Raw genomic sequence first — 12,963 nt, forward strand, 5'->3', positions numbered from 1 at the left:
GAAGCCCCAGGGGAAAGCGGGTGGGGAGACGGGACGGGATGCGAGCAAGGATGTGGCTGCCGGGCATGGGGCCAGGCCTCCTCACGGCCTGTCGGCGCATGTCTCAGGAGGGGAGCCCTACCTGCCGTGGGTCCCAGGTCCAGACTAGAGTCATTCAGCTCCTCCTCCTCTTCCCAGAAGTACTGTGGCGGCTGCAGGATGCGGGACTCCTCGCTCTCTTCGCTGGGGAAGCCCGAGCCGGGGGCTCCCAGGCCAGCCCCCAGTCCCATGGCCTCGCTGGGCTCCTCGGAGTCCAGTGGCTCCAGGCCGGTGGGCAGCAGGAGGTCCAGCAGGGAGGTAGAGGTGAGGCCCTCGGGGCTGGGCTCATCGGACCCGGCTGCACACATGCCCAGGGATGCCCCTGCAGACACGAAAGCTGATGGTCACAAGAGGCCGGAGTGGAAAGCCTCGCACAGGGTTAAGACACCAATAATGCCTCCAACAACTGAGAATCCAGGGCGAGGGTGGGGGTGCGGGACACTCCCACCCCTGGGGGCTGCAAAAGGAGCCGCACTGCTGAGCCCGCCTTGTGGTGGGGACAAAGGGGAGGCGGGGTGGGGGCGCTGACTGCATCAGCATCCAGGGGCGTCTGTTCACTCAGGAACGTGTCCCAAGTCCCCACCCCCACCGCGCTGTGTTGGGGGCACAGAGGGCAGTGGAGGAGGGGCCCCACTTCCAAGGACCTTGTGTGGACACTGTTCCCCAGGCTCCTATTCCAGCCTGAACATTCTCCAAAACTGTGTTAAGAATGTGATGAGCAATACAGTCTTTAAAAGGCTGTGTGAGGTCACAGGTCAAACTCATCCAGGGTCGGTAACAGCAGGTCTGTTTGGAGCCCTGGATCCCTCTCTCCCAGTTCACAAAACAAACAAAAACAGTAAATTAAAGGGCATCGTTTTTCCTGCTCTCTCACTCTTACCCATCAAGAAGAGGAAATAGCCCTGTTTGCCAGTTTCACAACATAATCACTAATTACACAAGTATGACTAACTTGCTATATGTCTTTCAGAAAGTTGCTTAAAACCTCTGGGTCTCAGTCTCCTCAACCAAAAAATGAGTAAGGTGAATGAAATGACCCCCGTATTTTCTTTTCTAAAACTAACATTCAGTAATACAGGTGTTACTGCCCCCTCTAGCCCAGAGCGCACCGTGATGTGGCGTGACAGCAGGTCACGGAAATTCCTAGAGATGTTAATAATAAAAATAAGAGGTGACATTACTGGTGCCATGTGCCGAGTGCTCTGTAAGCACCATCTGAATTTTCTTTACAACCACCTCGCCAAGTAGTGAGCCACAAGCTGGGCCGGGCCAGCACAACGCCCAGTCTCTGAGGAAGACAAGGGTGTCAGATTCAGAAACAAGTCCACCAGGCACCAAGCCTGCAGCCAGAGTGGACGGGGTCTCTGCACGCCACGCACCAGCCGGACAACACAGGACCACGGACACGGCATCCAGTCATGAGGGAAGTGGTCCAGGTTCAGGGAGAGGGGCTTAACCAACAACTAACAAGTGTGCGGAAGAGGACAGGCAGGTCTGGAGAGCAGACATGGGAGGACGAGCCTGGGAGAGCACGCAGTGCCAGGAGACCGCCGTGCGCTCCAGCTCCCCACGCTGCGTGGCTCCGGGAAGCGTCTGCACCCGGCGCCTTACTGTCCTCTCTGCAGAGCAAGCCGAGAACGCCCGCGGGCCTCACAGGGGCAGGGCCGAGGCAGGTCAGCTCCACACCGCGGGTACAAACCACGCTACAAAGAGCAGGCTGTAGTCTACGAATATGTCATTATCCTTTATAAAGAACAGAGAACCAGACGTTCTTGGCCAGAAAAAGAGAACATTCAAAAGCAACAATGGTCAGGATCTTCAAATACATTAAAACTAAAGGCTGATGTGAACAGTAATGATCAGAGCTGTCCACGTGACTTTGAGGGAAGAGCTAGGACTGCTGGGGAGAGACACGAACAGCATCAGGGCCTTTAAGCAGAAGCCGGTCAGGCCTACAGTCCCCCCCCCCGCCCCCTGCCCGACCCGCTCCTGCTTCCAGCCTCAGCTCTGAGAACCGCCCCGGCCACTAGTCCAGGATGGGCGCCCTCCCAACACCACAGCCTTCTGGACAAATCACTGAGCCATAACAGATCATCCTACAGCCTCGCACAGAACAGTGGGCACGTGGTTGGTGTGTCCCGACCCTTGTCATTCTGGTGCCTCGGCAGTCTCTGAAACATAACAGGAGCTCAGTAGGTGTTTGGATAAATGAATGAATAAATTAATAAATACCCTTCCGTTTTACAGATGAAATAACTGAGGCCTCATGAAATTAAGGCCAAATAACTAGCTAAGAGAAGCACTATGATTAGCTGGTGTCTCCCCACAAGAAGGTCTTGCAGATGCTCCATGAAGAAAGACTGGAAAGCTACCCTTTACGTCCCCTTCTTCTAAAGGACATGTAAGGAAAGACTATCCAAGGCAGCAGATACCTCATGGGGTTTAAGGAGCAAGGAAAGGGGCCAGCGCTGAAGACTAAAGGACATCCGTCCCCTCTAGCCTGCACTCGGGGTCCCCACAGAACACCCAAATCGTACAGCGGCCCCGGCTGTGGGAGTCTCTCCTCCTCCTGCAGAAGACCTCCAGTCAGTAAAGCGGCTCCCTGTGTTTTCACCAAGAATCCCCTTCGTTTGTATTTTCGCACGGACCCTGTGTTTGGAAACACTTCATCTATCAACTGGACTCACGGGAGAGTTATTTTCTAACTTTTTAAAAGCTAATCAGAATCACGTAACAGTGCCCATCAGATACGATGGCAGTGAGATTGACTCTGGTTGCAGGCAGGTGCAGCGTCCCGCTGGAGGTCGCGCCTGCGTTAGGCTTGCTCTGCTCAGAAGAATATGGTCGCCCCCGAGCTCCTATTCTGTGCCACCTACTGGGCCAGGCCCTCTGTGGACACACAAAGATGAACACAAGACAGCCTCAGCCCTCGGGGAAATTACTGCTGCTTGGAAAATGAAGTGCAAGTTTTATACAAGTCACCAGCTGATGTAACAGCTCTCCTTTGCAGAACGGAATCCCCAGTGTTGGGGGAAACAAATACTACGAACAAATGAACTGGAAAAATTCATGCAGTCCAGGAATAAAGTCAACTGATGAGTTCTTGGAACTTTACCCTCCACAAAACCACCAGAGGCTCAAAACCTGAGAGCTCTTTCAGAGCTGAACTGAGGTGTGGAGGCAGGGAGTCACTGCCATCGCTGCCTTGGTCAGGCTGTCCAGGACAGCCCACGAGGAAACCGCCTGCTCCTGTGAGGAGAGCCAGCAGCAGGCCTGCTGGTTCCCTGCCTCTGGGGAGGAAAGGCTTCCTAGTGGGTGACGCTCCCTGTGCAGAGGACTGTGGACTGATGCCTTCACTAGGTCTGCTCCCTCCCACCCCCACGACTTAGAAGATGGGGGGTCTCGCCTCAGCCTGCCTCCTCCACCTGCCACCTGTGGAGAAGTCACAGTCCCTCCTTGTCCATCTTTCCTAACAGTCTGATAGGAATTAGCAGATTCTGATAATCTTGCTGAAAAGCTGGGTGTGAAAAAGGAAACCTGGTTTTTCTCTCCTTCTGCAGTAAACACTGCCATTTTCTTGAAGTTATTTTTTCTGATGACGATGATTTTTTCTTTACATAGACCTTGGTATTTTCAAGTTTCGGCAGTGGGTAATTATTTAGGTAATCACGCGAGGTTACTTATTTTCAAAGGTGCCCACCAAACTAGTAGCTGAGACCTAACATTCTGTGTATAATTACTTTTGCCCTTAATAATTAATCTTCCTTAATTGAGACACCATCTGATTTTAAATTTCAGAATTACACTCTGAGTTTTTTCATCTAGCACCTATAATTTCCTGTTAGTTCGTCATTCCCAACAGAGGAGAAAAAGAAGGCATATGAAAAGGAATCAGGGATCAGCCTCAAAGAACTGAAAATCTGACCCACACAAACTCAGATAAAGAGGTGAACAAAGCAGGTTTATATCTGAGGGGATGAAGAAAGGTCTCTGTAATGCCCAAGGGTCCCCTCCCCTGCGATCTGCTCCTGACCCCAACATCCTTCTCTGATGTCCACCGTATCTCACCCTCCCTTCACCGAACCAGCAGCTCTGAAGTCCAGAGCGCCTGAAGCCCTGGACAGACACCCATTCAGGAGCTGCCCTGAGCACCTGGCTCGGCCTACCCTGCCGTGTCGCTCAACAGAAAGGTCTCGCACTGCCACCACACCACACTCGTGTGTGTCTGAGAAATGGTGAAGCGTCCCTGCAGGGTGTCCACACCACATATGGCTGGACACGTCACCCAAGCACAGGGGCCATAATGGGCATTGTGGGGAGAGTGCATGGGAGGGAGGAGGCGGGAGGAGTAGCCGGAGTGCTGCTGCCCACAGTAATCCCGGACAGCCAGGTGAGGGTCAGTGGTAACAGTTGGGCATGGGTCCTGACACACCCTGCTGGCCAGTTCTTGGGTGGCTGTCACACAAAGAAATAGCAGAGGAAGTCGCCTTCTTCCAGAGAGGACTTAAGGCACGCAAGGACAGAGGTGAGGGTGTCCGTCTGAGTCAAACTGACGCCATTCCCTGTGCACACCACTCGGTCCTGACCCATCCCTGGACTGACAGCGGAGGACAGTCCCCTGGCCGAGCTGAGTGTGGGACAAGCTCAGGGTGAGGGACCCAGGGAAGGACCACCATCCAGCAGAGCCTGCCCCCCCCAACCAGGCGGACACCTCCACTCACACATGGGTGACAGGCCCGCGCCTCTGCAGGCTGACCGCACAGGAACTGCCCCAGGCCGAGTCTCGCGCACACGGCCACCCGCACACGCGTGCACACACACGCACACAGGTGCACACAGGCTGGCGCACACGCCCTCAAGCGCCCCGCCCCCGAATCTCGACCCGCCCCGCTAGGGCTCGCCCGGCCGCCAGGCCACGTCCTCGTGCGGCCCGCGCTGCACGGCTGCTCCGTCCGCAGGAGCCGCACGCCTGCGCCCCTCGCGCGCTCCCACCTGCCGTCGCCTCCGCACACCTGCGTGTGGGCCCGCGCCCCCCGCCCCCCGCGTCTGTCACCGCTCACGTCCCCGCCCCGCCCTTTGTCGCCAGGACACGCACCCCGACACGCCCGCCCGGCCCCGGTGCACGCGGACCCCGCCCGCCCCGCGTGTCCGCGCCCCGCGCCCCGGCCCCGCGCCCTCGGCAGCGCCCGGAGCGCGTGCGACCGCCCGCCCCGCCCCCGACCCGCAGCGCCCGCCGCCGCCGCGCGGCCCTTTGTTGGCGCGGAGCTGTCCAGCGCGCGCCCGCCCACCGCCGCCCGCTCACCCCCGGCCAGCAGCAGCAGCAGCAGCGGCAGCAGCAGCGGCGGCAGCAGCGGCGGCCGCGCGGCCCTCAGCAGCCGGCCCATGGTGCAGCGTCGCCCCTCCGCAGCCACCCGGGCGTCAGGGCCGCGCGGGCGTGGGGAGGGGCGGCGGCGCGCGCACGCCCATTGGCCCGCGCGGCCGTCACTCGCCCGGCCCCGCCCGGCCGCGTGCCGCGGGCGGGTCCCCGCCCCTCCGCCCACCGGCCAACCAGCACCGTGGAGGCCGGGGGCGGGGCCGCGCCTCCCGGCGCCTCGCGCCTCGCACCTCAGACCTCGCGCCCGGACCGCGGGGGGCGGGGCGTGGAGTCCTCGCGAGGCTGCACGGGGCCGCCCCGTGTCCCCGCGCCCGCGCTTCCGCGCCTCGTCCCCGCGCGGCTCCTCAGCTTGTTCATCCCCTTCGCCCGCTCCGCCCGCGCGGTGCTCACAGCTGACTTAAATCCCAGGAATCCACGGCCCAAAGCGCAGGCCTCGGAGTAACTCGGGTGTTAGACTGACTCGCAATGTAAACGTTAGTTTACCTGGAAGTGAAGGTCGGTGTGAGAACCGAGTGCGTCCCAGGGGGCCCCTGACAGCCCCAAGCCCGCGTGTTAGGAGAAAGCGAGCACCGGAAGCACGGGAATCAAGCACTCAGGTCAAGAGGCTTGCACACGCGCGCGCACTCGCGAGAATCGCAAATTCCTACTGCGGAAATAAGAGAAACCCAGTAGCACCGATTGCTAAAAAACCTGAAAAAGATGAATAAAGCAGCCAAACCTTTAGCATCAAGAAAAGAAGACACAGGTCAATACCATTAGTAAGGGAAAAGGGAACAAAACTGCAAGTAAGATTTTAAAATTATGAGCAAAACTACAATTTAAAATCTAGTTGGATACTTTTAAGGAAAACACAATTACTGGAGTTGACTCAAGTAGAAAAGCAAACAATGAGGGAAAAATAAAAAGATAGTAAAAATTTACTCTTAAAAAAGACTTGAGTCCCCTTTGGAGTGAGCGTATTCTGTCAAACCTTGAATAAATAAATTCTTCCAAAGCAAAGTCAGAAAGCTTCCCAATTCACTTTATGAAGTTAGTATAACCCTGGTACCAAAACAACAAAGAATACTACAAATAGAAAAAACCCTGAGCCAATTTACTGAACACAGATGCAATTTTCATAAAGAAATATGAGCAAGTTGAGTTAATAAATCATGATTAAGTAGGGCTTACCCTAGGGTAATAGAAAAAGCCACTCACCCAGTTCTCTGCATTAAGACAACCTTTTTTTTTTAATCTCAGGAGATGCCCCCCCCAAAAGGCATGCAATGAAACTTAGCCTCTAATTACGATAAAAAGGGGCAAACAAAAACTTTAGAAGCAAAGAAATAGAAGGGAAGGAAATGTCCTTAATTCAATAAACAGTATCTCCCAATCATCATACTTAAAGAAGAAACATTAGAAGCATTCCCATTTAACTAAGAACAAAGGAAGGACAATCATCACCACCACAAATAGTAAGAGACAATGCAATAAGGCATGATAAAGGAAATGGGAGAAAAATCTGGGAGAAAAATTTGGTAAAACTAATTATTTGCAAGCGTACCTAAAACATTCAAGATAATCAACTGACAGACTAACTGAAAACTAGTAAGATTGCAACAAGACTTCTGGATACAAGATAGCATACAGAAATCAATACCCTTTTTGTGTATCATCAATAACCTGCTAGAAAATATATTAAGAAAAAAGATCCCGTTCACAACAACTACTGAAAGCCAGGAATAAGCCAAACAGATGAAACCTAAATGAAGAAAACGCTGAAGTTTCAAATAACAACAGAACAAGGGAGGAAATGTATCTTGTCACTGGATGGGAAGAGTCAGTATGGTAAAAATGTCAGTTCTTCCCAGAGTAATGAACAAATTCAATACAATGCCAACAAAAACCCTAGTAGAATGTCTTGTGGAATTTGACAAGCTGATTTAAAATTTCATCTTAAAGATGAAATATTCAATAGCCAAGGAAATTTTGATCAAAACACATACAGAAATTAAAATAGTGTGGTATTAAATCTGGAACAGATGTATAAACAATGAAACAGGTCACAAACAGACCCCTGTACCAAGAAAATGTATTATAAAGGAAGCTTTTCAAAAAAGTGGAGAATATTCACTCAATAAACAGTGTTGTGTCAGTTATATTTGAAAATATAAAGTTAGATCCGTATTTCACACAGCACATACCGGTTAGACTGAGATGCCAGATCTAACCATTTAAAGCCACTTTACATAGTGGGCAGTAACATAGGCCATATACTGACCAAGCATGAGGGGCGCGAAGGAAGTGACTGAGACACACAACTGCACAAACGTGACACCAAACAGTAACAGGAAAACCCCGATGCTTCATGAACCTCCCAAAATCAAAGGAGCAAGCAACACGCCCCAACTCATTATATGAGGCCAGTGTTACCCTGACACCAAAACCAGACACAGATATTACAAGGAAAAAAATTACAGACCAGTATCTCTAATGAATATAGATTTTAAAAAATGCTCTACAAAAGTATCAGCAAACCAAATCCAGCAACATATAAAAAGAATTTTACACCATAGCCAAGTGAGATTTATCCAGGAATGCAAAGTTAACATCTGAAAATCAATTAATATAATACACCATATTAAAATAAGGCCAAACCCCGTATTATCATCTCAGTATATCCAGAAAAAGCATCTGACACAATTCAATGCCCTTTCATGATAAAAACACTCTAAAAACTAGGAATAGGAGGGACCCTTCCTCAGCCCAATAACGGGCATCTACAAAAACCCTACTGCTAACATCATGCTCGATTTGAGGTGAAAGACCGAAAACCTTCCCCCAAGGTCAGGGACAAGTAAGGATGTCCACTCTTGCCACTTCTATTCAATACTGGATGCAGGTACTAGCCAGATAAGCAGGCAAGAAAATGAACTAAAGGTCATCCAGAGTGGAAAGGAAAAAGTAAACCATCCCCATTCACAGATGACATAACCTTGTACATAGAATACCCTAAGTTTTCATCCACTAACAAACTATGAGAACTGATAAATAAGTCCCGCAAGGTAGCAGGACATAAGGTCAATGTATACAAAGCAAATGCGTTTCTATACATTGTGTGGCAGGCAGAATCATGGCCGCCCAGAGATGCTCCTGATCTCCAGAACCTGAGAATACATGACCTCAGATGGAGCAAGGGGCTACGCAGGTGTGATTACGCTAGGGCCATGTGCCGGGAGGTGGTCCTGCTTGTCCAAGATAGCCCAAGGTATTCACAAGGGTTCTTAGAGCTGAAAGAGGGAGAAGGCACAACGAGGGAAGCAAAGCTCAGAGAGACGTGATTTCTGGCGTTGAAAGTGGAGAAAGGGGCCCGGAGCCAAGGAACACAGGTGCCTCTAGAAGCCGGAAAGGGCGATTAGGTGAATTTTCACCTAGAACCCTGCTGACATTCTGATTTTAGCTCAGTGAGACCCATTTCAGACTTCTGACCTTGAAAACTGTAAGGTAATAAATGTGTTATGTTAAGCCACTGAGTTTGTAGTACTTTGCTATAGCAAAAATAGGAAACATACAAGTTGCAATGATTTAAGAAAATTTCATTTGCAATACCATCAACAGCATACAATACATAGGAATAAATCTGATAAAATAAACAATTTACTCTGAAAACTACAAACATTGTTAAAAGACATTAAAGAAAACCTACATGAGTGAATGGACATTCCATTTTCATGGATCAGAAGACTTAAAATTGTTAAAATAGTAACCCCCAAACTGATCTACAGATTCAGTGCAATCCTCATCAAAATTCCTGCTGGCTTCTTTGCAGAAACTGATAAGCTGATTCCAGAATTCACATGGACATTCAAGGGGGTCCACTGAATAGCTGAAATCACCTTGACAAAGAAAAACAAAGTTGGCACCAGCACAGAGATAAACATATCCTTGGTAAAACTGAGAGTTCAAAACTAAACTCTTCTATTTATGGTCATATGATTGTCAGATGCCAAGGCAATTCAATGAAGAAAGAACAGCCTCTTCAACAAATGGTTCTGGGACAACTGGATGTCCACATGTAGGAGAAAGAAGTTAGACCTCCTACCTCACACCGTATACAAAATTAACTCCAAATGGATCAGAGACCTACATGTAAGAGATAAAACTATAAAACTACTAGAAGGAAACATAAGAGTGTATCTTCATGACCTTGAATTAGGCAGTGGTTTCTGAGATAATACCAAAAGCACAAGCTGTAGAAGATTTACAAATTGGAGATCAAAAAAATGAAGAATTTTTGTGCTTCAAAAGACATCATTAAGGAAGTGAAGACAAACCACAAAATGGGGAAAAATATTTGGAAATCATAAATCTGATAAAGGACTTATGTCTAGAATATATAAAGACCTCATAACTCAATAAAAAGGCTTAACATGGGCAAAAGCCTAAACAGACATTTCTGCAAAAAAGATACACAAATGGCCAACAAGCACATGAAAAGACATTTCGCCTCATTAGCCATCAGGGAAATGCAAATCAAAATCAGGAAGAGAAACCACTTCACAGGCACTCTCAAGATGGTTAAAATCAAAAAGGCATTTTCTACAGGATGTAGTCAGAACCCTCAGGCACTGGTGATGGGAATGCAGGATGGTGCAGCTGCTTTGGGAGACAGCCTGGTGGTTCCTCCACAGGTTCGACGCAGTCACCACGCGACCCAGTGTCCCACTCCGAGGTCACAGCCAAGAGAGCAGAAAACACGTGTCCACGTAAAAACCTGTTACAGGAACATTCAGAGCAGCATTCTTCACAATAGTCAAAAGCTGGAAAGAGCCTAAAGGCTCATCAACTGATGAGTGGATAAGATGTCACACATCCATAAAATGGAACGTTACTCAGTGATTAAAACAAAGTACTGCCATATGCTACAACGTGAATGAACCCTGAAAAGCATTGTGCTAAGTGAAGGAGGCCCCTCACAAAACACCATATATCGTATGACTCCATGTATATGAAATGTCCAGAACAGGCAAACCTCTGGAGGCAGAAGCACATCTGCGGTTGCCAGGGATGGGGCAGGGCTGGGGCAGGAGAGGGAAGGGCGGCCATGTTAATGGGCATGGGTTTGGGGGGAGGTGATAACTATGTCCTAAAATTGATTGTGATGACGGCTGCACAACTCTGAATGTGCTAAAACCATTGAATTGCACATTTTAAATCATATGCTATTTAACTGAACCCAATAAACCCATTATTTACAGTAACACAAGGTCCCCGAGCACGTTCTCTGTTGTCTTTAACATGCACACATGTAAACAGTAAGTAGTAGCAGTGAACTTACACATTCCACCTGTGTGATACCACGTCTTCTGGCACCTTATTTTCCACTCACAATCATCTTTCAGATTACTCCACTAATGAACTCATACTGAATGGAGAAGAACTTTAATTGCTCAATCCTAAAATTCAGAGGGAAAAGCCTTCCCGGGAGTCTGTGTACTTTGCCAGCTGTCCCATCTCACTGCTCCCCTTCAGAACCAGACGTCTCAAGTTTTCACACAGACAACTTCTACCTCCTTACTCCAAGTTCTACTCACCCGGCGTTGAAAACGCTCACCAAGGTCACCATCAACCTCCATGTTACCACAAACACCACATTTCAACTTAAGACGCACATTTAAAACGACATCTCTGAACTGGGATGTTTTACAGCTGATGGCATCTAGTCATTCTAAACGTCAGCATTTCTGTCTCAGCAGCACCTAAAATAACAGCTTCTTACAACAGATGGCATCTTACATTTGGTGAAACATGACACGGCAGACAGGTTTGTCACCACACCTGAGCCTTCAGCTACCTTGGCCCCAAGTGACCTTGACCTTCCAGACAGCTTTCCTTCTCCTGGCTCCCAGGAACATCCTCCCCTAGTTTTTCACCCAGCATGTGCCCACCCCTAAGTACCCTCTGCTGGTTGAACGATGGGTGTTCACGCTTCCTGCGGTGACCACTGCTTTCTGCGCTCTGCGGGCGATTACCCCAGCCCCCCGGGGCTGCTGTCGGACGATCACGGCTCGTGCCCAGAACTCTACTCTGCAGTCCTGACTCGTCCTGCCTGCAGAGTCCCCATTTCTACCTGGGTGTGCGTCTGCCCACCAGGCACTTCCTGGCAACAAGTCTAAGATGAAGCTCCGGCTTCTCCTCTAACCTCAACCTGGATCTCCAGCCAGAGCCTGGTTATCACCCCTGGTTTCTTCTCGGCTCCCACCACTTCCTACTCAGCGTGAGATTCACAAGACAAAGTATGTTCACTGCCCCCATCCCCCCGGTCCAGACCACTGCCGTCTCGAGGCTACACCCGGCCCCCCACTCAGTACAATTCCCTGTGGCCAGACAGGGTCTCCCTGTAAAACAGGCGGGACCGTGTGAGTCTCCTGCAGTCTGACTCAAGGCCTCATGAGGTCCACGTGACACTGTTGGAATGAGAAATACATATTTTGGTCCATCCCCAAAGCACCCCAGCAACCGCCTGGCAGGAGCTCCTAACCCTTGTCATTTCCTACGTGGTAAAAGCCATTTGATAGAAGCACTTTTGTTGTCATATTGGGGTTTCACCTCGGTTCCAGGAACAGCTCTGCAGGAATACAGGTGAAGAGTGTCTTTTGTTATTCGTAACAAGCCCCTTTCAACCACTCCGGAGTTTATGTTAAAGAGGTGAATTCTGGGAACCCCTAAGGATGGGGCCTGGTTGCCAGGGGAACAAACCATATGATTAGAGGGTCAGAACCCCTGCCCCTGACCTTGGGAGAGGCAGGGCTAACCTAATCATCGACCACCAGTGATTTGATCATCGCACCTGCACATGGAGCCCCAGTGAGGGCTCTGAGAGTTCCCAGGCCAGGGGACACCACACCCTCCCAAGCTCCGGGGCAGCAGCTCCTGTGCCTGGACTCTTCATTTGTATCCTGTGATACAGCCTTTAATGTAAGTCAACCTGCCCTGGGTTCTCTGAGCCACTACAGCAAGTTACCGAAGTTGAGGGGGGTTGTGGGAGCCTCTGGTTTGCAGCCAAGTTGGACAGAAGTGCAGGTGACCTGGGGACCCACTAGGACTGTGTCTGGGCCCCTCCCCGGGGGTCTGCTGACTCCTGGAAGTTTGTGTTGGAGCTGAGTTCATTGTAGGACACCCAGTCTCTGATCACAGATGGGAGAATCGGCTGGTGTGGAAAACGCACACAGCTGCTGGCAGGCGTGCGGTGCAGAGAGGACGCTTTCCTCTGGGCCTCGAGCCTAGACTGGCAGTTCCCACCTCCTCTCCCACCATGGAGCCCACCTTGAGAGGGTCACGTCCTGTCACCCCTCCTCGACTCTAGCCCACAGCCTTCCTCCAGCTCCTCACCTCAACTGGAGTCCACCCACCGTGCTGGGTGGGGACCGTCTGGTTTGTCCAGGATGATCCTCAGGGCCGTCCAGCTGCTCGCCAGGCTCTCCAGGAGGCTGTGTGGGAGGAGTGAGGGCGTGAGAGAGTTTCATCGGACG

At 50.7% G+C, this 12,963-nt stretch overlaps 1 protein-coding gene across 3 annotated transcripts in view; it reads right to left on the reverse strand.

Annotated features, from left to right (window-relative positions):
• The window catches only part of PODXL2 (podocalyxin like 2), a 36,431-nt gene extending 23,588 nt beyond the window's left edge, over positions 1–12,843 (reverse strand). For 2 of the 3 annotated variants that reach the window (XM_032458792.1, XM_032458791.1), the window contains exons 1-2: positions 5,381–5,511; positions 122–400 (exon numbers count right to left, since the gene is read on the reverse strand). In XM_032458792.1, the coding sequence (XP_032314683.1) occupies positions 122–400; positions 5,381–5,462 (361 nt within the window). In that variant the 5' untranslated portion in view covers positions 5,463–5,511. Of the gene's footprint in view, positions 1–121; positions 401–5,380; positions 5,512–12,823 lie in introns of those variants that run through there. The other variant, XM_032458793.1, reaches the window with a different exon arrangement.
• Positions 12,844–12,963: the final 120 nt, after the last annotated feature.

The sequence above is a fragment of the Camelus ferus genome, chromosome 17 (assembly GCF_009834535.1).
Source record: "Camelus ferus isolate YT-003-E chromosome 17, BCGSAC_Cfer_1.0, whole genome shotgun sequence".
NCBI classification, from domain to species: Eukaryota; Metazoa; Chordata; class Mammalia; order Artiodactyla; family Camelidae; genus Camelus; species Camelus ferus.